At 42.5% G+C, this 24232-nt stretch overlaps 1 protein-coding gene across 16 annotated transcripts in view; it reads left to right on the top strand.

Annotated features, from left to right (window-relative positions):
• The window catches only part of CADPS (calcium dependent secretion activator), a 481350-nt gene that overhangs the window by 400251 nt on the left and 56867 nt on the right, over positions 1–24232 (top strand). For 13 of the 16 annotated variants that reach the window (XM_060111563.1, XM_060111566.1, XM_060111560.1 and 10 more), the window contains 3 exons: positions 3142–3289; positions 11484–11558; positions 12449–12532. In XM_060111563.1, coding sequence (XP_059967546.1) covers positions 3142–3289; positions 11484–11558; positions 12449–12532 — 307 coding nt within the window. Of the gene's footprint in view, positions 1–3141; positions 3290–10589; positions 10605–11483; positions 11559–12448; positions 12533–24232 lie in introns of all 16 variants that reach the window. The other 3 variants (XM_060111565.1, XM_060111567.1, XM_060111557.1) reach the window with 1 other exon arrangement.

Raw genomic sequence — 24232 nt, 5'->3', positions numbered from 1 at the left:
TGACATCATTATCATCACCCTGTCTATCCCCAGACACACATCCAAGTTCCCTTTCCAGTTCATAACGGTTCCATTATTTTTCCTCATTCAAAAACACCCGAAATCCCCCAAGCAGCACAGACTACTCTGGATCTCCACATGTTGTATAGTTTAGTTGATGGATCAGTTGTGTGTGATGGGGGCTGGGTTTGGCTGAGAGTGAACTGAGTTCATTATTTTGTATCTTGGAAGAAGAAAAGAGAAGTAATAGCATCAAAACTGGAAACCAAAAGGGCAAAAGACCTGCACAGCCCCAGGTAGGGGAGCATCTTGGCAGGAATTGGTAAAGGAGCCACATCCTGTGGGGAATCTGGGCAGGTGTCCGATGGCACTTCTGGAAGCTTAAAATCCTGGTGATTCAGATTTTGTGTTTTGCTCTTTCCTTTCCAGTTTTAGAAGCAAAGGCAGGCCTATTTCTCAAACCAAAGGTCAAAATCTTTCTTAGGGTTTTGAATTCTACCATTTCCTACATGGTCTGTATCAGTTTTAGGAAAAGTAAGCCTTTCCCTATGGCCAAACCATCCCACCAAAAACTCCTTGCAGGGCAGTTTCCCTGTGGTGAAAAGTTCTCCCTTCATCGTACTAGCGGCTACAACTCAGTAGAAAGAACCCTTACTAGCTTCTGATCTGTGTACGCAATCGTACAGAAAGACGTGTATGCCCTTCTCTGAAAAGCCAGACTTCTGAGCAGGGAGTAAGAAATAAGGAGATGCTGGGAGGAAAAGGGAAGACATAAGGATGTGAAAGGTAGATAGTGACTCAGTTTTCTCCCTTATCACACGCCTTGGTGTGCAGGAGCTTAGCTCCCTGACCAGGGATCGAACCCACCGTGCCCTCGGCAGTGAAAGCTCGGAGTCCTAACCACTGGACCACCAGGGAATTCCCCTTACCATGTGTCTTTATGGATCAGCCACCTCCAAGAGTGTGAGCTATTGAAAGGCAGGGAGTGTATCTTGTTCATTTTGAACTCCTCTCCCTCCCCGGACCCCCGCCTCATGCCTGGCACAGAGTGGCTGTTAAGTAACCTTTTGTGAACAGAAGTTGGTCAGCTGCACATGTACGCCTGGCACTGGACACATAAACACCCCCATGTCCCTTTCAGCTGAGGCCCCAGACAAAAGCAGATCAGGGCAAACCTAGGGGCAAATGTCATCCCCAAACCTCCAGCTTCAGAAGGTAAAATGTGAAGAAGTCCTTGGATGTTGTAAGACATGGAATCTACATTAGTAGAGCCTGGAACATTTGCTTTCCTCTTTGGGACAGAATAAAAGGGCCTTGTCCTAGAAGGGCAAGGACATTATTGCATGGATGTAAGTATGCAATGCCCAAAAGTCAATCAGGCACTCATTTCCAAGTTTCTCAGCAATTGAAATCATTCATTTGATGGACCTGATGGTGCCACTGGTCTAGTCTGTGTCAGGTCCTGTTCTCCACACAAAATAAGGCACCCTAAGTGCCCTCAGAGAGTCAGTGGATTAAGTGACCTCTCCATTCTTGGCTTTTCCTTCCCATGGAGCCCTATCAGTCATATTAATTTTGCATTCAGCTTCCTCTTTTCACAGCCACACACTCCAAGGGCTATGAACAGCTCTCCTGTGAAAACAGAAGACGATTACTTCATTGTAAGGGAGTGATTTAGCATTTCCATTTCTCAAATTGGGCCGGAACTGGCACACAAACCTCGGAAGATCAGCACAGGGACCTGTCCAAGTCAGTCTCCATCAGGCCCCCTTTTCACAAAACCAGAAAGTGATGTATTTTCAACGTAGCTTAAAATGATCATCATGATTAGAAAGCTTCTTCAGTGCACCGAGTCTTTGGGAGCCAAGATCATTTATCTTTAACATGATCATATAATATATAGGAGTGTTTTAAGAGGTTTTTTTTTTTAAGTTTTTTTCTTAAGAACTGGGCTTCCAACCTTAGAAATTATACTTGGCTTCCCTGCCTGCACCCAGGGTGTGTTAGCAAGCTGGCATCCTTTCCTGAGCTAACTAGCTGTGTGGTCCTCCCTATGCACTGTTAGAAAACTGCTACAAATACCTCTTAAAGCAGTGCTTTCCTGGTGGCTGCATGATCTCCAGAACCTGACTGTGAACAATGCTGAAAAGATGCACTGGTTGAAAGGAGCTTTAATAAAACCACTTACTAACCAGGTGCTTTTCTTTAAAGACATGTCATGAGGTGACCCACTTCTCTGAAACCTTTTAAAATCTGACTGGTCCCCTTTACAATGCTGATATCAAGGATTAAATCTTACCCCTGTATTACCAGCTGTCCATGTTGGACTAGGGTTTTCCTGTGTGCAGTTAGCACATTGATGGGATCATAATCTGGACTGTGTCAAAATTATGTCATCTTACGTTTCCACCGTTGTACGATTCTTGAAATGGTAAGTATATTATGATATTTTTACTTATAAAAATAACATATTCTTATTACAAAATAATACATTGACATTGCAAAAACACAAACAAACATAGTGGAAGCCCCCTGGGACCACTCCTCCTAATTTCACTCTCCTCCCCAGAGGTAGCCATCTTATTTTTTTAGTCTTTAAAGCAATATAATAAGCTTGTTGGATTTTTTTTTTACGTCGCTCTCTTTCAAAACCAGAAAGGAAAAAAAAACCAAACAAAACAATAAATGTAATTTAAGATATTTCCCCCCATGAAGTTTTTGAAGATTAGAAGCTGTTTTTGGGGGGAGGGGTTTTGCTGTTTTTTTAATGAAGTGATTCAAGGTAGTCGGTTGCCAATATGAGAGAACTTATATATGCTATAATGCTATAATTGGGTTTTTGTTCATTCATTCATTCTCGTGCAATTAGGGTTCTCCATAGCATGTAAACTATAGACATAAATACGCCAAGCTACAGGTGTTCCATGTACTGCAGAGAAAGGAAGGGTTTACATGGCTGTCTCTGTGAATAGGCCTTCCTTAGCTGGGGAAGTCATTTTAAAAAGAACACATGTGAAGTCATTGTCGATTGAAACTGATTACAGCCTTCAATTTTCTTTTTCACTGACCTCTCGGAAAATGTCTCCTCCACCTGCTGCCATCTGGATACTGAATTGGTCTTTTCCTACTTTGTTTTAATAGAACCAGGATTGCATTTGAAGTTAAGCTGCAAAAAACCAGTCGATCAACAGATTTTCGAGTCCCACAGTCAATATGCACCATGTTTAATGTTATGGTTGATGCCAAAGCTCAATCAACAAAACTTTGCAGCATGGAAATGGGCCAAGAGGTAAAAAAAAAAAAAAAAAAAAAAAAAAATTACAGATTCCCCCCCACCCCATTGATCATGTAGAAGAAAACTTCACAAGTTCCTTCCGTCTACACTAGTCTGCTAGTTTCAGAAATATACTCTAACATTTGTGGATCAAGCCACAGATGAATGTTTGGTATCTATTTGTTAAGTAAATTTCTAAGGCATGTGCTGATGACTATGCCAGTCACTTGGAAGTGATTCTTGGCTGGGGTTGGGGTGACCGTAAAGTTCCCTTAAGTCAGATGAAGTTTGATGACCTTATTTATTAGGCTGGCATCTCCAACAGATCTGTTTGCCAGAATGCAAGTCATTTTCACGCTGGAAGTGCATTTTATCACTTTGAACATCTGGACAGCAGGAGAGAGTTCTTCCTAGTATCATGCAACTTCCAGGATGTATAATATTAGATCACCCTGCTACTCAGTCCCCAGCCAGCAGGCTTTGAATTTCCAAGAAATCACAGGCTTTCCATTTTCCTTAGATTGAGTTGATTATGAATCTTCCCTGACCAAAAGTTTAGTCCTTTGCTAAGTTTCCAATTCCAAAGTGGTATTTAAAATGTAAAGGAGAAAGAAACAGCAACTTGGGCTTGATTAAAGACTATCATGATCATTTTTCTCCGATGGCCTTAAGCCAGCTAGATATTCATATACCAATTTAGAATTAATTCAGAAACATTTCTGGCAACTCTCATGTTGTTGCCAATTGGCATAAATTGCTCCTAAATCAGATCTTACGATAGCAGCCTTATATGCTCAGAATTTTTACTGAATTATATTTGCTCCTTATTCGTTATTTATTTTCTCTCTCGGCACCTTCCATTTTTAAATGTGGGTTGGTGGTATTCTCTTCCTGGCAAGGTCATCTCTAACCTTCTTTCCCCTCCAAATCAGCTTCCTCAAACATCCCTGTTAGCTGCTGCCCCTGACAGACTTTCTTGTTGGGTACCTTGCCCCAGGGGCTATGTTCTAAGCCCTGGGGTCAAATGCAAGGTGCCAGTGGTTCTCTTTCCTGGCTCCATTTGCTGCCTGAGAATGATCTAGAGCAGTAGTTCTCAAAGTTCAGGGTCTATCAGACTTATCCAGAGAGCTTCTTAAAACCCAGATTGTTGGGTCTCACCCCACGAGTTTTTGATAGGTCTGGGGTGTGGTCCAAGAATTTGCATTTCTGACAAATTCCCCAGTGATGCTGATGCTCCTGACTGGTCTGGAGACCACCTTTTGAGAACCACTGTCCTGGAGCCTCAGTATCCAAAAAGAGTTAAGGAGAAGAGCTGAGGTACAAAGGACAGCCTCCTGAGGAAGGCTTGGGTTGGGTGTCCAGACCCTGGGTCTCTTGCCCTGGCTGTGCTGCAGACTGGACCTGATCAAGTCACTCGGCCTCTTCAAACCTCAGTTTCCTCATCTGTAAAATGATAGCACTATTCTAGTTTCATTCAGGCTGTTTTTAGCCATGACTCAATTCTTCAAACCTTACCAAGAAGGCCAGCATATGAAATGAATAAAATTAGAGCTGTTCTGAAATGGGGGGCAGGAATTCAAGGAAGAGGGGGCCCAGAGCCCAAGCTACCATATTCCTCTTCACACTGCCCCCCAGACACCCCCCCCCACACACTTCTCTGGGGGACTCGGAACAATCTCGTAGGCTTCACAGAGCCTACTGTAAAAACCCTGTTTCTAGTGATCTCTAAAGTTCATTAAAATCCCTTTGAATTCAAACTTTTCAGGGTCCCATCCCTTTTAAATTGTTTTCCCTTTGAGCTTCCTTTTTAAAAACTGAGATATAATTCACATACCATAAAATTCACCCTTTTAAAAAGTATGATTCAGTCATTTTTAGTATATTCACAAAGTTGTGCAACCATCACCACAGTCGGTTGTAGGACATTTTCATCACCCTGAAAAGAAACTCAGACCCATTAATAATAATTCCCCAACCCTCCCTCCCTCCCTCCCTAGCCCTAGGTAACCACCACTCTTCTAGCTGTCTCTAAGGATTTGCCTATGCTAAGCATTTCATATCAATGGAATCTCATGTGTAGCCTTTGGTGTCTGCTTTCCTTCACATGGCATAATGTTTTCAAGATTCATCCATGTTGTTGCATGTATTAGTACTTCCTTTTTATAGCTAACTAGTATTCTATTACATGGATATACTACATTTTGTTTATCACTTCATCAATTGATGGACATCTGAGTTTCTTCTACTTTTTAGCTACTACAAGTAAAGCTGCCTTGAACATTCCTGTACAGGTGTTCATGTGGACCTAAGAGTGCAATTGGATATATACCTAAGAGTGAAATTATTGGGTCATATGGTAACTCTATGTTCAACTTTTGAGGAACAGCCAAACTTTTTTGCAAAGTGGCTGCACCATTCTACATTCCCATCAGCAATGTGTGAGAAATCCTATTTCTCCATAACTTAGCCAAAGCTTCTTATTATCTATCTTTTTTGGTATCACCATCCTAGTGTGTGTAAAATGGTATCTCATTATAGTTTTGATTTGCAGTGATATTGGCCATCTTTTCATGGGTTTATTGACCACTTGTATATCTTTGAACAAATGTCTATTCATTCAAATCTTTTGCTCATTTTTTCAAATTGGATTGTCCTTTGTTGTTTAGTTATAAGGGTTCTTTATATATTTTGGATACTAGACCATTATCATATATATGACTTGCACCTATCTTCTTGCCTTCTGTGGGTTGGTTTTTGTTTTTCACCTTCTTGGTAGTATTCTTTAAAGCATAAAAGTTTTTTTAAGTTTTATGGCGTCCAGTTTATCTGTTTCTCCTCCCAGCTGCTTGAGATGTCCATTTTCACTGAGTTTCACAAGGATGACACCATTCAGGGTAAGGAAGCGTTGTTACACAGGGATTGGCCTCCCTTCCCCCTTGGCGACTTTTACAGTCCCTCTTCAGATTGACTCAGTGGTGGCCGCAATTATAGAACTCCTACATACCTGGACAGATGGCTAAACAGTCTCTTCAAACAAGCTTAGTCACTCTGATCTTTTCTTTTTGAACTGGAGTTTGGGGAGAGTAATAGGAGTTGGGTGGAGGAGTGGAGGGGGGGGTTGTCAGAAACCCTACTGAAAATCTGGTGAAGTGTATGAGGCCATTTCCCAGAAAGAAAAAAATATATATATATATACTTTCATACAGTTTCACTACACAATTTCAGGGCCTTGTCAGGCCAAACTATAGACGCTGGTTGGAGATATATACTAAGAAATAACAAGTTGATTTTGTCACAGTGGACCCTGTCTCTCATCTTTACAACTGATCACTTCTCTGCTAGAGTAGCATGCCCTTGGCTTAACCTTGAAGTCTTGGTTTTCTAGACTAACTTGTCCAGTGGCCTAATAACTACATCACATGGACTCTACCTCTTAGCTACCAAACTGTGTGACCTCGAGCAAGTCACTTACTCTCATAACCTTGCTGTCATTTGTCAAATGAGATGTAATAGCATGTAACACACAACCTTTGAGAGGCATACATCTTGTCAAAATTGGGGATAAAGCTTCCTAATTTCTGGATGTAATATTAGAAAGTTGTCTTGGATATTCCCAAATAGTAACATTTTTGAGGCTAAACTACTTTCTGGACCTTGTTCTATTTGATATAATAGAAAAGAATTCATGTATTTACCCCTAAATGATTCAAGGTGTTTTGTTGGTTTTTTTTTTTAATGAAAACAATAACTGAGACTCATAAATGTTTCCCAGTTTCCCAGAACTAGTGCACAGACGTCCAGGCTAAATGATCTTTGTTAAGGGCCCATCCAATACTGTATTCTAGTCTGTGATACTTATCTGAAGCCTGTCAGTTTCCCAAGACATGCTAGAGAGACCTGCTATGCCATTTCTCCTTAATGTAACTGAATCAGAGACACCTAAGTGACCAGCTTGTGAGAAATGAGGCCTTTTCTGACCTTAGAATACCAAGTGACCGCACAGTGAGAATGAAGCCAGACATCATTGTCTGTAAATATATACTTCCTTGAAGGACCTTGCTCTGTGGCTGTGACCTTGACTAGAACTTTATAGGGAAGTCTCATGCAAATGGTCTCTCAATTTTTCTCACTTTGTAGAATGGGGATATTCATCTCCAAAGTAAAACTGAATTGTTAAAGTGAGATTGGCCAAGGATGGCTGGAAACATCATGATATTGGGAGGAGAGAAGTCCAGTGTTTTTACATAGTTTTCATTTTGTGAATATTGGATAGTAAACTCATATTACAGATCTAGTTACTAATACCTGCTTCCACCTGGATTCCAACTCCCTTAAGGTATTTTGGACTAGATACCAACTAGGTGATACAATATTCTCCAATTTTAAGATCACTTCCTGAATTTCATCACTGGGATAAAGTCTCATTTAAAGGCAGCTGTTGAAACATTTGTTAACCATACTTTTTCATCTTAAATATTTATTTTTTCATTAAAATTTGTGAAGCACCAATACAGAGGAAATTGTGTATTAAATAGTTTCTCACTTGGTCTAGTGTGTTTTCATCTCATTTCCAAGGTCAGATGGTCTTAACAGAAAGACAACATACACACAATCTGTTCCATGACAAGGCAAAATGTGCAGCACAGGAAGTCAAGTGGAATAATTTTCACGAAGTGATTGTGAATTTGCTGCAACTTAGCTCATCAGAAGCAAAAGTAAACTCTCCAAACTTTCCACACCCTTGAAGATTAGTAGTTCCCTTGCCATCATCATCGTCATGATCTAGTGCCCCAGAATATAACTTAGGACTATTGTTGTTAGGGTCAAGTCAATCTAAGAAGGCCAACAGAGAGGACTGGAAAATGCAAAAACAGGAAGGGTCCCTTTTTGTACCCATATTAGGATGCAGATAGAATTGGATAGTTCATCTGACTGCAAGAAATTTTGTGACAAGATAGTTTAGTTAGGGGGATGGTAATTAAAAGATGCCCCAGTAGTATTTGTATCCCTTCATGGAGCTTCACATCTGCATGGAGCAATGTATCTCCCAAGAAAGAGCAGAGTGAAGGCAGAGTACTTACTGTTTCTCCAGAAAAGCAAGTCAATCAAATAAGTCTCAGGAGGGGCCTCCCTGGTGGCGCAGTGGTTGAGAGTCCGCCTGCCGATGCAGGGGATATGGGTTCGTGCCCCGATCTGGGAAGGATCCCATATGCCGCGGAGCGGCTGGGCCCGTGAGCCATGGCCGCTGGGCCTGCGCATCCGGAGCCTGTGCTCCGCAACGGGAGAGGCCACAGCAGTGAGAGGCCCGCATACCGCAAAAAGAAAATAATAATAATAATAATAAGTCTCAGGAGAATCTGGTAAAAGGAATTCATGTATTTTGTAATTACTTGAATAGGAATGGGGACTGCTTTGATACATACCCCTTTGCCACGTGATCAGCAGGGTAGATATTCCCCTGCCCTACTATATATCCCAAAGTAGGTTTTATTTAATTCAAATTATAGTTTGCATACAATAAAGTGTATATATTTTACATGAGTTTAGAGAAATGTATACACACATGTAACCACCATGCTAATCAATTAGTAATTGTAGGAGTAATTCTGCCAGGTAGCACTTCTGAGTCTCTAAACCGTGTTTCCATGCGTGATTTCACGACTTTGTTCAGTGAATATGATTTCTACATTCACAACAGGGATAATTCTAGCCCCATTGAGGAGATAAGGAAATAGACCAATAGAAATGAACATGCTCAACTTTCCTCTAGAAGTAAGAGACAGAATAATCATAGCAAACACTTTTTTTTCATAAGTAGAAATTAAGAAAAGTGGAGAGGAGTGGAGATCATAATATTCACCTGCAGAGAAAGGGGGAGACAGTGGGACTACCTGGAGAGTAGTGGAGACCATATTTGGCATGGGAATATTGAAGATAGGAAGAGGTTCCCATAAACCACCATGTCTCCCTATACTTTAGTTTGGATTGCTTAGAGAATGAAATGGTTTGAGGTTCCCCCACTTCTGAAGAGAAAGCCTGTTTGTCTTTGGAGAAAGAATGACATTGTTAACTCTTCAGACCAAGAGCCTCAGTCTTTCTTGGTGCAGAATGATTGCTCTTGGCTTTGTTTGCCATTTCAGCCAAGTGTTCCGAGAGATTGTTTCTTTTCTCAGTGATGTTCTTTGCTTGGTTAGAAGCTCCTCATTTCATATTTCATATTATTTTGCCTGCAACTAGCTTTTCGGAGTTAGTTAAACCTTGTAGTTAATTTAATGTAGGTGGATCATTTCTAGCAATTCCGAAGAAAATCTAGTGGAGTGAGGCAGTCTCATGAGGAGGGAAAGTAAGCATGTGATTCTGGATCTTATCTCAAGACCTAAAAATGAATTTGGAGCCCCATCAATACTCCTGAAATTCTTTTGCTCTGACATCTTTCTTTGTGTTTCTAGCACAGAATTCTGCAGATAGTTTTTGCATTTACCTTGAGGTTTATTGCTCTGACTGGTAAATCCTTTCACAAAGCTAGCAGTAGAACCAACATGGGTCCTGATTTATCAGGACTACACAACATGGGCCATTCACTTGATTATTTTCCTCTAATCAACCAAAAGGAAAAACTAAAATGAGATGACTCCTCTCTCCCTACCCTTATCTTCTCCATTATGACCTTGAACAAATAATAATATTTGAATTGCAATTACAGTTGACAAAATGTTTTCACATGTAGACCCTCAATTTCATCTTCAAAATAGATTTATGAGTCTGAGAGCAGGACTGGCAGGAAAGGACTTAGCCCTGGTTTTTTAAATAATAATAATAACAATAGTATAATGATAATAATAATAATTGAACAGACCTGCTAAATATCTTCATACAGAATTTGCCTCATTCCCTTTCCAAAATCAGTAATTTGTACTGGCTTCCCCCCTTCTCACTGGTCCGGGCTAGTAGTAGTATTACTTGCTTTTTGTTTTTTGTTTTTACAGATGAGGAAACTGAGCTATATTTTCTTAGACATCATGACTTCCCAACTTTGCACTGGGACTTTACCTAGATCTTCCAATTATAATCAAAATTCACCTGTGACTTTAAGTGAATTAACCTAATTCACATCCCTTTGGTCACTTTCAATAATTCTGACTGCCAGTTATCAGAATATCAAACCACATTACTATGGCTTATTATTTCTGTATGTTTTCATAACTTTTTGGATGGTTTGTTTAATTTTTATTTTTCTCATGTGTCCTTTTGTCCTAATTTTTATTTGCACTGTTCCTTTTTCTTTTCTATTCCTAATTAATCATCCTTCTGAAAGTTTGCTAAAGAGTGGGTAAGTGCATTTTCCTTTCCAAATATCAATGTTTGCCTTGTTATTTTTTATCAAGGAAATATGGAATAATTCAAATGGATACTAAAATGATCTAATAAATATCAAGGAGCTGGCATACAGCATCTCTTGTTGAAATCACTTTTCCTTTTTTCCTGGCATTTATAGCAGATTTTTGTTGGTGTGGGGTTGGCTTTTGCATTACTATTTAAGTTTAAGTGACAGCGGCAGTTCGAGAAATTGAAAAACTTAGCAGCCGTCTCAGGAGAGGCTCTAAACCTGGGTCTGCTTCTCCACAAATGAAGAAACTAAGTAGCTGCCACAAGCGTTCATAAAGAGACTCTTTGCCCTCACACTGCGTCAACACTTGGAGGTAGAACCCGGGAGCTCTGAGGCAGTAACCCAAAGGACCTGATGGTTTGAGAACAGTTTTTGCAAAATCAGTCAGTGTCTTGGTCAGATTCCCTTTGGAATTTGCAGCTCCCTAAATCACATCACCCAGCAGTTTCCCAAAGATAATTTTCAGCCTCTCTATTAAATCATTGTGGTATCTTGCTTTGCAAGACCCAGATCAGCACACTGCCAGACCAGCCCTTAAGCCATCCATGCATGCTATTTGTAAATGTGTGTGTGTCTACACGTATCAAAGCCAGCAAAAGCTTTGGGTGAGGAACAATGCGCCTGTTAATTGTTTTAAGAGCTTCTGATCTTTCTCCATCAAAGACCTGGAATCAGAATCTTACAGCTGCTTCTGGGACTGTGGAAATAAACTGGGTCCCATGGCCAGGTTTTACTAATAAATTGCATTGTCTAAAAATTACCGACAGATGCAATGCCATCACCTCCCAAACATGCTAATATTTGTCTTTCTGTGTTCTTTAGCATCAATACCATTCAAAAATAGATGAACTGATTGAAGAAACTGTTAAAGAAATGATAACACTCTTGGTTGCAAAGGTAACCTTCAGCTTCAGGTGAAATGTTTCATTGTGAACATTGCTCTGTTATGTCTGCATTTCCATTAAAATATGACACGTTAAAAAGTTGTGCTGGGCACTTGCATTTCTCAGGAAATAAGATCGTACGTCACCCAGCCGCGGCTCCGAATGATTTTTCTGATGATTGCGAGCATGTGAAAATGAATTGATGAAGTGGCATATGTTACCTTAATAAGAATTTGTCCCTAAATGTTGCACTAGGTTATGCAGGAAATATTTGTTTTGTTTTTCAGCCCCGACAAAGTTAGATTTTTAAGAACAGAAAGTTAAACGGTAATAAGGAATTCTGCCATCATGAAAACCCCCTTTCCGCTAGTTTCACATGCAGTGAGAGTCATAATAAAACATAAAAGTCAGATAAAGCTATTTCAGTCACCCTCATGAATTATAGAATTTTAACTAAGTAATGCTGAATGGGAAGACATTTATATTTGCCAGTGCTAAACTTCTGTTTCCCCCAAATTACTGATAAAATACAAATAAAAATAGATTGGATTAAATGTAGTGCTAATATGTAACGTAAAAACTGCTTTGCACAGTTTTGGATTTTGAAAAGTGCATTTAATATTATCGCATGCTATACGCAACTCAATAATATTTTGTCACTTTGCACTTCTGTAACACTCTATATTTGCAATCACATAATAATGAAGAGAAAGCCGAATAAGTCAGATATTTCTATGTAAAGGCAGTCTATTCCTTTCCCCAAAGACGGGAACCAAATAATAGAACTTAAAAAATGATCGAGGGCTCATTGCTGGTCTCTAAGCGGTTGGGAAATGTGGCTCTTTCTTGTGAACAATCATCGTTTGAAGTAATCATTCTTTTTCCTTTTTGCTCTTTTACTAGTTTGTCACAATCCTGGAAGGAGTGCTGGCAAAATTATCCAGATATGACGAGGGGACTTTGTTTTCGTCTTTTTTGTCATTTACCGTAAGTAAAGAGCTGCTTTCTTTCCTGGTTTTTGTTCTAGTTGGGGTTTGGGTTTGGGTGTGGAGAGGGGAGCTGTTGTGTCCTTTTGGTTTGGGTTTGTGAATATCTGTTAATTGCAGTCAACTACCGATGTATAATAAGAACACAGGGAAATAAGCAGAACATTTCATGACAACAGGTAATCCAAAATCATTCCTATTTAATTTGTGAATATATAATGTGTATGTGTGTATAAGCACGTATGTAGACACACATACGTCTCTATATGCATGTATCCAAAGAAAGGGTTGCCGGCTACGCCCACCTTAGCTATCTCAGGGAGACCACTTAATGTTTCCTGGCTACCGTTTCCTGCAAATGAGGAAAATTAATTTTAGAGGTTACCAGTGGAGACCTACAAGTCAGATGGAGCTTGTAAATAGGTTTTATTTGGTCCTCACTGCGTCAGGTACACTTTTCTTTACTGAATTAGTTGCCCACATTTAAGCCTCAGGAGGATTCAGAGGTGTCTGTATCCCAGGGTTTCCTCATGAAGTGAACGGTCGGCAGCCCTGGGTCTGCACGTGTGCATTGCGGCAGTCTACTGGAGCTCAGTCGGGTAGTCCCCACAGACCAGGCATGTGTTTGCCAGTTTCCTGTAACCCCCCTCCTGGCTGTTCTGCTCATTCCCCTACCTGCCTGGGCTTGGGGACCCTGGAGTTCACAACCTCTGGAGCAGATGGTCCAATCTGTACACGTTCTGGAGAGCTCTAATTCTGTGCCAGAACTGGGCATGTGCATGGAAGTGAGTTAGGTCGTGGGCAGAAGCCAGCCTAGTTCTCTGTAAGTAAGTGATCAGTGGAGATGGTCGCTATAAATGGGCTGCCTCAGGGGCCCAGTTCTCCCATCCTTCTGTGCTAGGCAGGCCTTGCAGCTGTGTGCTTTCTTGCCCTTTCTGATAGCAGGGTTCTTGCTGGCTCTAACACCAGCTGTTTTCCTCTAACAATGCCGTAATTTAGGACCCACTATCTATGGGTCTTTAAAGCAGCCTTACTATCTATGGGTCCTTAAAACATCTCTTCTAGGAGATGAAGAATCTCCTAGAGAGGCAATGAATGACAAGGCAAAGCCCAGCACGGGCCAGGGAGTAGCACGTGATCATCTTTGGAATCTAGCAGAACCGGGTTCAAATCCCATTACCTATCTTAACCAGCTGTGTGATCTAGAGAGGAGTCTCATCCTCTCTGAGCCTGAGTTTGGTTTTGATTTTGGTTTGTAGGAGGCATGCCATTGTGTCCTTTTGTTTTTGGTTTATGTATATGTGTGTTAATTGTGGTCAACTACCAATGTTGTATAGGAGTGGGGAGTAGATAATATCTTCCTTGATGAGCTGTTGTGAGGATAATAATGAGAGTGGAAGAGCTTAGCATGGTCCTCAATAAATGGCAGCTATTATTAATAAAAGATAACTAAGATGATTATTATACAATGCAAACATACATGCCATGTGGACATATATACACTACCAAACGTAAAATAGATAGCTAGTGGGAAGCAGCCTCATAGCACAGGGAGATCAGCTCGGTGCTTTGTGACCACCTAGAGGGGTGGGATAGGGAGGGTGGGAGGGAGGGAGACTCAAGAGGGAAGAGATATGGGGACATATGTATATGTATAACTGATTCACTTTGTTATAAAGCAGAAACTAACACACCATTGTAAAGCAATTTACTCCAATAAAGATGTAAAAAAAAAAATTAAAAAAACAAAAAAAAAACCCAAAAAACATACATGCCATGCACATAAATTCTTCCCAAATATACCCCTACTTTGGTCTTTCCCTGACCCACACGTTAGATTTCCTGGGAATTAAGGGAACTGTAGACAGAAAACATTCAAAACAATTTTTAGATTGTATGTATATGCACTTTATCTACATGCCCACCTTGTTTTGATATACAGTTCTGACCTTCCCAAATATAAGGATTGAACTCAATCCTGGAAGTGTGATGGCCTTGGTCTCTGGAGTTTATTGGCAAAGGTGGGGTGGGAAGAGGATGGTGACAATAGGAATTCTATTTGATTCACTCAGTAGAACCACCCGTAATGTGTCAGAGCTGAAAGGAAACGTATCCAACCCACTTCTTTGACAAACAAAAAAAAACAAGGGACAGAGAGGGGGAGTAATCTGTCTAAGGTCACACAGCAATGGGAAGAATGGGGACAGGAACCCAGGTCTTCTGCCAGCTTCTCCCCACCACTGAACAGCTTCCTGGAGAGAGTGGGATTCAGCTGGCAATTGCCTGTCACTAGAAGGCAGATGGGCAAATGAGTCGGGAAGATTCATAAAGAAGGATGAGTGAGTGAGGAATATTACGAAATCTTTCATTCCTCAGTGAAGTCATAGAAATGGTAAAAAGAGGCAGAATTAAATGCAGCTTTTCTGGAAAACATTCCCCTGACACCCACAAAAGATACCACTTTCTTTGAGTCTTCATTTTGAGCAACTGTTTTTACTGCACTGGATTTGAACCAGTGCAAACCAGAAAAGCCCCTCTGCTCTTTCTTGAGCAGAATTCCATCCTCCCAGGGCCCACCCTAACTCCCGACCTTCCAAGGGAACTAGTGAAAGGTGGGAGCGGGGGTTGGGGGGGGGCGGCGATATCAAGGACATGGGGCCAGGGAGATTCTCACGGGAGGATTAGAAACAAAGAAGACCTAGCGTAGCCCTGCAGGAGTTTTCAAGCCGAAATTCTCATCCTCTCATCTCCCTTTTCGGAGACATTTTACAGCCGCACAGCCTGCCTCATGAAGTCCGCATAACCACGGAACACTTCGGGGCTGTTGCTGGGCCTGTGACTTCCCTTCCTTAGTGACACTTCTCCCACGTACTTGGCTACCCCAAGGCCAAAAGCACCCACTTATCATTTGCAGCCTGTGTTCTCATCCCTGCTGGTGTTTCAGTGTTGGAGAAGGCGAGCTCTGCTGAGAGATGGCAGGAACTTCTCCACACGTGGATCCGGAGCTCCTGCCCAAATTCCAAAGGGCCTTTGAAGACTTCCTGCAGCCCAGTGGTATTAATTACCCCGGAGAGGGGTGGAGGTATAAGGGAAGAGCAGAAGCAGCAGGGATTGCGGAAAGAGCCTTGAAATCAAGGACCAGAGAACCAGCTGTGGGTCCTGGGACCCCGGACAAAGGCATAGGGATGGTGCCGACACCCTGGCAGGATCTCCTTCACTCCGCTCCCATTTCTGGTTCAATTCTTCGAGTATTACTGTGCACTTACCATGTCCCCACCTCAGCGGGGCTGCCAAGCCTGAGCCATGTGCTCTGCCCCCCAGGAAGCTGACAAGTACTGACAAATGTGCCACCCTTTCCCCCTCTTTCTCCTGCGGAGCGCCTCCTTTCCTGGGTGGGCTTGATTTCGTGGTCCAAGCCAGACATTTTGGAAAACGTCTGCAGTGGCACAGAGCAGGCAGGAATATTTATTTCTCGTCTCCATCTGCATTGCTTCCTCTCTTGGAGAGGAGCTGGGGGGAGGAGGGAGGAGGAGATGTGGCTTCTCCGTGCCAGCCCGAGAGGCGCCCAAGCACACCCCTCCTCTCCTCCATCCCCAGCTCCAGCAGCGGTAGCAGCCTGGGATTTAGGGAGGTTCGCCTTTCGAACTTTTGAAAGATCAGCCCAGTTGGAAGTCACAATTAGCAACTATCCACCCATTCCCCCACCCCCACCCCCAACTGCAAGATGTGCTTTTGTGTGGGTTGCGTGCTTGGAAGAGTCCCTGTCTTTGTGGGTAGCCTCGCGCTGTTCTTTTAGGAGGCCAAGAAGGGGCACAAGCAGGTGTCCAGGTCGCCCTCCCAGCAAGTTTAAATCCTTTCCTCGGTCCTATCCAGGTGTTACCTAATACGCTGTTTCTAGAATATGTTTGTTCGTTCGTTCATTCATTCACCCAACATATATTTACCAAGCACCTATGGGTTGTGGATTGTGCCAGGTGCTAGAGACCCAGGAGTGAGCAAGGACGACGTATTCTCTGTCCTTCTGGAGCTTACATTTAGGAAAGGAGATGGAATTAAAAAGGAAAGAAAATTGTAGAGTCAGACACTGCAGTACAGACCGCAGACTAGAGACAGAGAGAAGGGGTGGGGCGCGGCGTTCCTTCAGCCTCGATGGTCCTGGGTGGTCTCTCCAAGGAGACCTGGGGGCTGAAACTTAAAGGGGCCAGCCATTGGTAAAGAGGAGGAGAGAAACTTCTGGACAGAAGAGCAGCTACAGTGGCCATGTGGCAGGAAAGCAGAAGGAATTTTTGCAGAATATTTTGAAAGGAGCACGAACGGGATTTAGGGATTGAGTGGACGTTGAGGGTAAAGATTCAATTGGAGGAGACAGAGGTGAAAGGCTCGAGAACCGTGATGTATCAAGAGCTCAGCTGAGCTGAATGAGTCCTGAGAGTCGGTGGGATACCGCGAAAAAAGGCATCGTGGTGTGGGGAGACCTGGGACAGGACCCCAGCTCTGCCCCTCCTCAAGGAGTGGTGTGACCTGGAACACGGGACCACTCTTTGGCTTTTAATTCCCCTCAGTGGCTATGTTAGATGAATTCGGAAGTCCAAAATAGCTACAAGAGCTTCAGCTCCTATCCTTTAAGCACTTGCTAAGTGCCTGGCACTGGGCTAAGTGCTTTAAATATATTTTTTATCATTGAATCCTCTGAGTAATCCCACTCCAACAAGGCTCTCCTGCAGATGATGGAACTGAGGCCCCAAGAGGGAAAGACCTCCAGCTCGAGCAGCCTCCTCTCTCCCTCTAAACTATGGAGCCTCCAAAAAAAAGTGAAAATGTGGGAGGATGTTCTATCTGCCCCTAGGAGATAGAACAATGACAATAAATTCCCTGAAGCCCTCTAGAAGTTACCTAAGATCCTCCATCATCCACATCCATTTGAGATGGTCACAACATAGCATGGAAGCCACTCGGTTCAGGAAGAATAAAACCCATGTTAGGGCTGTCAGGGACCCAAATCCCATGGTCTGTCCATTCTCCTAGGTCTCAGATTACCCTCATGCACCCTTTTTTCTTTTTGCCAGCATTTTAATTGTTCTGCCACTTAGAAATGAAATGAAGTAGACATACTTCTTTTCCTGCTAGAAACCAAGACCAGGGCTGGTGTCAGTGTAGATCAAGCAGCATGGACTGCTTTGGTGCAGAGCTCTTTCTTTTTTTTAAAGATTTTTATTTATGTGGACCATTTTGAAAGTCTTTATTGAATTTGTTACAATATTGCTTCTGTTTTATGTTTTAAGTTTTTGGCTGGGAGGCATGTGGGATCTTAGCTCGCCAACCAGGGATCAAGCCTGCACCCCCTGCATTGGAAGGCAAAGTCTTAACCACAGGACTTCCAGGGAAGTCCCAGTGCAGAGCTCTTAATGACAGGCCAGAGAACAAGACTGCCACCTTGGTCAAAGGCCAGAACTGGATCAGGGAATTCACTTCGGTCCACAGAACATTTTGGTCAGGAGGCAGTTCACATGGTAGAGTCGGGTGGGTGTTGATAGTGATTTGTTAGTGTTATTTCTGATGGTGTTCCATTTTTGCTGTGGCCTCAGGGAATGCCCAGCATGGGAGAAATGGCTTTTTATGGTGTGGGCTGGTGATGGCAGTGTAGACAGAGAGGTCTTGGTTCACCCTCAGAGGGTAACCTCATCAAATTATCAGATGCTGAAATCATGTGATTCAAGTCATTTGGCTTCTACACTTCAGAGTGGAGGTGCCTGCCTTGGACAGAAGCACCAACCATGGTAGTAAACACTTACATTTATTGAACATACTATGTGCCAGGTACTGTGCTAAGTGATTTACATGTGTTTTCTCATCAGATCCTCACAATCAGCCTATGTAATAGATATGATGATTATCCCCATTTTACAGATGAGGGAAGTTGAGTAATGTGTCCAAAGTCACAAAGTCTGAGATTCCACCTTAGATTTACTACTTTATTGTCACCAGAATGTTAGTCCCCATAGAAGCCCAGAAACCCAGAGATGAAGTCAATTAGTGACTCTTCCCAGAACCATCCACTAACTGTGATCATTCCTGAGGGAAAGAATCGTCTGTTTTTCACATCTTACCAGCAAAAATATTTTATAATTTACCCACCAGCCAATCAATTTTGCAGTAAAACTAAAGGAGTAGACATCCAGAATCTCCCCACTTCCTTTACGCTTCCCACATAATCTTTCATTTTATGCTACTCTGTTCAACACATGTTTGTGGAGTGCCTCCTATTTGCTGAGCACTGGGAACTTAGCACTGAATGAGAGGGACAATGCCTTTTATTGTACATTCTCATGAGGGAGACATATTCTCATCAAGTAATTTACAAGCATGGCAGTTATTCAGAAAGAGAGAAGTAGCTGATGCAATGGGACCATAGCCCAAAGGGACCCAACCTCATCTGGGAGGCCATGGAGGAAAGGCGTTTGAGCTGAGATCTAACAGATGAGTAAGATTTCACCTGGCAAAGAAGAAAACAAAGAATGTTCCAAGGTACGAAGACTTGGAGAAGAAAGGGAAGGTCTAGTACATTCTGGCAACAGGCAGTTCATTGTGACTCAGGGCAAGGCCAGAGTGAAAGGAGGAAAATGACGGAGATGGAGTTAAGGAGCTAGTCTGGAGCCTGGTCATGAAGGACCTTGCCCGTGGTTATGGAAGTTAAGGGTTTACATGGGAACATTATGAAAATTGATCCCAATGGAGAAGTTAAGAGAGGTCATAGACAGACCAGCTACCTGCTACAAGCTGGCATTGGGTTTGTGGTCTTCTAATTTTGAAGCTTCGAGCCACCAGTGGAAGGCAAGACTTATCTCATCTAATGTATTTTGTTCACATGGACCAAACAAAAACACCGGACCCTGAAACGCTCAAGAACTATAAAGCACTGATCTGCCATGTCTTCTACAAACTTCTTTCATCAGCCGCTTCCCAGTTTTTCAGAACTTGACATCCACTTTGGGGTCTATGACAGATAATTTTATCACCTAGTAGGACATCATCTTTCTTTCCAGTTCATGCCTTGAAAACACAGCTGACAATTAACATACCTGCTGTCCAAGGTAACGCTTCAGAAGCTTTCAGAAGGAAAAAAAAAAAAAGGATCCAAAGTCAACCATTTTCCTTAATATTCTTTAGCAAACATATAAATGTCATTCAAAATGAATGTAAGACAGACAGTATTTTCTTTAGACTGTGAGGCGCTGAACTACAGGGTCATAGAAATGTCAGCTATGAAAGAAATACCTAACGAACATGTACATATCTTCAAACAGGAAATAATTGTTCCGAAATTAAAAGATAGAGATTCTGACCTGACCTCCGAGCCACATGCAGTGGGAAGCTTATCACCAGAAAAGTAGAGGGAGAGATGTGTTGTGAAGCTCAGACTTACAGACATGTGAGCATATTATTGAGCATTTGTGAGTCCATTTCTTCAACTCTAGAGTGGGGATGCTAATACCTGCTTCAGGGAGTCAAGGGGACAAATAGATACAAAGAGAGCATTGGCCTTGCATGGTACCTGCTGTGTTGTGAGGGCCCCATAAATAGCCATTCTTAACCTTCCTTCAACTTAAACCTGTCAGAAGGTTTAAATGACCCTAGGGCTTTTAACCAACAATTTTCTCACTGGTTCAGTCCTTAGCATAGTATCATTTCTCCTAAGCAACCCAAACTATTATCTGTAACAGGATCAACCAAAACTCTCTTAAAACTTCTATTTCAGCACATTCTCATATTCAAAAATTTGATACATCAAAGACATTTTCCGTTGTTTAGCGTGCTTTTAGCATTTCATGCTTTACTTTAATTCTTCAAGAACTTTGCATGCATACAGTCTCTAGAATACCTCTCTATTAATCAAAATAGGTGTTTTACCAGAATTGAAGATCCCATTTTCCAAGCATATGTTAAATTGAACCAGATTTATTTCAACATGCACCAAGGTTACTTGCTTTTCCAGTTCTGCCGCTTACCAGGGTGTAATCTTGGACAGATTAATTGACTTCTTACCTTAGTTTACTGACCTATAAACTGGGAATAATAATAAGACCTATATTATGTGGTATTGTTAGAAATAAGTGAGAAAAATATTATATACCTGGAATGGGATAAGCTTTCGATGCTTGTTTTTTTGTTTTGTTTTGTTTTGTTTTTTTTTTGCTGTACGTGGGCCTCTCACTGCTGTGGCCTCTCCCGTTGCGGAGCACAGGCTCCGGACGCACAGGCTCCGCGGCCATGGCTCGCAGGCCCAGCTGCTCTGCGGCATGTGGGATCTTCTGGGCTCGGGGCATGAACCCGTGTCCCCTGCATCGGCAGGCGGACTCTCAACCACTGTGCCACCAGGGAAGCCCTCGATGCTTGTTTTAATATTGTTGTGATTGTGGTTGTTCCTGTGGTTATATCACTGAGTATTAGAATCAGTTAATCAGCCACCATGTTTTAAGTGACTGCTCTCTGTAAATTATTGAGCTAGAGCTGTAGATGGGGAAAGACTTTTTAGAAAAAAAAAAAAAAAGACCTTATCTCTGTTTTCTGGAAGTTACTATCTAGAGTACATACAACAGAAGCAACTTTGGAAATTTTCTGGTCCAGTGTTTCCAGTGATGTGCTCAGTTCCTGCCTGCTGTTCAGAGCTAATTCTTTACAACTCTTTTCATGTCCAGATTTAGTGATGTCCTGTTGGTAGCTCAAAATTGACCAGAGTCAAAGTATTTGCACCATGGAAATTGGCAAACTCTGCCAGACAAGGCTGTTGCTTCTCCTTCTTCTTCTCCTTCCTTCTCTCCTTCTCCTTCTTTTTGACAGCCTTTTTCCTAGCATATCACTGAGTGTTTTCCAAGCATGGGATATATACCACATGTTACCTGAGAGAACGTTAGATGTGGCAACAACTCAGTATTTAATAACACCAATCAAATTGTGAGAGGGTTATTTTTTTTAAATTTATTTATTTTATTAATTTTTGGCTGCGTTGGGTCTTTGTTGCTGTGCATGGGCTTTCTCTAGTTGTGGCGAGCGGGGGCTACTCTTCGTTGCAGTGCGCGGGCTTCTCATTGCGGTGGCTTCTCTTGTTGTGGAGCACGGGCTCTAGGCACGTGGGCTTCAGTAGTTGTGGCACGTGGGCTCAGTAGTTGTGGCTTGCAGGCTCTAGAGCACAGGCTCAGTAGTTGTGGCTCGCAGGCTCTAGAGCGCAGGCTCAGCAGTTGTGGCTCACAGGCTTAGTTGCTCCGCGGCATGTGGGATCTTCCCGGACCAGGGCTCGAACCCATGTCCCCTGCATTGGAAGGTGGATTCTTAACCACTGCGCCACCAGGGAGGCCCGAGAGGGTTATTTTTAAATTTTATTTTCTTCCTTATCCTTCTATCAAGGAGAAAGTTTCCTTTGAGGGCTTATCTTCCTCTCACACTTCTCTAAAATTTCAAATCTTCATGTCTAATGAAGAGAAAGAGGGAGAGCAGTCCTCAGGCTCTGCACCCACTGCAGGCAACCCTGCCTACCTAGGAAGTAATAATGTCGCTGTATTGGGTTGGCCAAAAAGTTCGCTCGGGTTTTTCCATAATGTCAACCTAATATTTAAGTTGTATTTATTTTTATGCTTCTCTTATTGAGAGTGATATTTAGTTTCCATGTATGGTAGTGACACCAAGTTTCTTTTTATAATTAAGTATTTTTTAAAAGAGAGCCAATTTAAAGGAAAATATTAAGTAAATAAGTAAATAGAGTACAGATGGCACATGGGCAATAGCCCAAATCAGGAAGGTGGTATTGATGCCGGAAGTTTGGGAAGTTGTGATACATTCTAGCCACCCCATTTTGCAGCTGTATAAACTGAGGCCAGGGAAGGAAAATGACTGGAACCACTCGTTTCATCACAGAACCCAGACCTCCTATCCAATCCATGTGTTTGTTTTCCCCACTCTTTACCTGAGCTGAGCGGGGTTGGGGGGGAGAAGAAAAAAAAAAAAAACCTCTCCCCTCTGTAGCAGATCTAGGCTGGCTATAAGAGACAAGTTGTCACTGGCAACGGTGATGTAAACAATCTATACCCTCGAGTTCAGGCTGAGGCAGCTGTGGGGAGAAGAGGAGGGCAGCAGGGCTGACAGGTGGTCCCTTCGTGCAGAAACATTAATGTTCAGTCATGACGGTACAAGCCTCATTGGCTTCGCACCCGGGCCATGCGGAAGCAAGGGCACGAGTAAGACATGGTCCTTGGTCTCTTCCAGCTTGCGTTCGATTGGGCTTCTTAGTGTTGAGAGACGTTTATAAGGCAAAGCAAAACCTAAAAATGCCAGAGGTGCGCAAAGCACCCGCCCCCCCACCTCCACTTATAATCCAATAAAAATAAGCCTTCATGCCTGCTTCGAGACTTTACAAAATTAAAACTTTCCTATTTGCCCTTCCGAGTTTCTCCTAAAATGAGAGGATGCCGTGTAAATAAGCAATGGACGAGCAGCTCAGCATCCTTCAGAGGGTACAAACCCTGGAGTCCAACAGACCCACATTCACATACCAACTTCATGGTGCTGCCAGCTTTGGGTCTTGCAGGAAGTCACTAAACCTCTCTGAGCCTCAATTTCCTTATCTGTGAATGGTGATAATCATCATGCCCCCCCTCTGTGAGGGTTAATTACTAATAAATCACTTAGCCTCGTGCCAGCCAAATAATAAGCATGCAACCATTGTTAAATCTCAGCAGCATTAAAACGGTAGGTTTGGAGGAGCCTTGAGCCTTGCAGAAATCCTCTCTGGGAATGAAGTGTTGGGACAGAAATGAGGGAGAGTGGAAGGAAAAACAGGTCTACTTCAATCAGGCATCTGTTCGGAAGCCCCAGGGGGGTGAAGAGAGATGAGAACATACACTTCCTGGACCCAGTCTCAGGAGCACAGTACCCTGAGCAACAGGAGACGAGAACAATTCTCCTTGTTAATGAGGCTGCGGCTCCTAATCAGCGCGTGGAACAGAACGCTTTTGCTTAATAGAGATCATTTCCCTGCCTCTTGCCCAACTCCCCAGCAGTGCCAGCAGCTCTTTGTTTAATGAAAGGTGGGGACTTTGAGTAGTGTGGTGGGATGGGCTGGAGGAGGTATTATTACCCTCATTACTATGATAATAGTTTAATCACAATCAATATTTATGAACATGCACAGAAGCCGTGCAATCAACCAGCAGCCCTGCAACTCACGTTCTTGCCTAAGGATGCTTTCCAGGAAAGCCTGGGCTCTCTCCCACCTTTCCCTAGCCCCTCTGAAGCTCTACAGTGGTCCTCAGAGGTCATTTCAGAATATCAAAGATGGGTACATCAATCATTACGTATGAGGTCTTCTGGTAATCGGTGAATACAATCACAATATAACTCTTTTTGCTTTTCAAAGTACATCCATAAGCTATTGTCTGGATTTTATCTTCAGACTTTAGTAAATTATCTTGTGAAAAAGGTAGGGCAGGGTAGGAGAAGGCATAATGCAGTAGTGAATCCTTTGAAGTCAGATCCATTCGGGTTCAAATCCTAATTCTACCCCTTCTTAGCTGTGTTCCCTGGGGGAAGAAACTTAACCTCTCTGAGACACAGTTCCTTCATTTGTAAAATGAGGAGACAAGTTCTTAAAAGAATTAAATAAGTTAGTGTAAATCAGGCATTTAGTCATTGGTAAATGCATCCATATTTT

The sequence above is a fragment of the Mesoplodon densirostris genome, chromosome 10 (genome assembly GCF_025265405.1).
Source record: "Mesoplodon densirostris isolate mMesDen1 chromosome 10, mMesDen1 primary haplotype, whole genome shotgun sequence".
In the NCBI taxonomy this organism is placed as follows: domain Eukaryota; kingdom Metazoa; phylum Chordata; class Mammalia; order Artiodactyla; family Ziphiidae; genus Mesoplodon; species Mesoplodon densirostris.
Note: the sequence above shows the minus strand (reverse complement) of the source record. Positions and strands in the feature narration are given on the sequence as shown.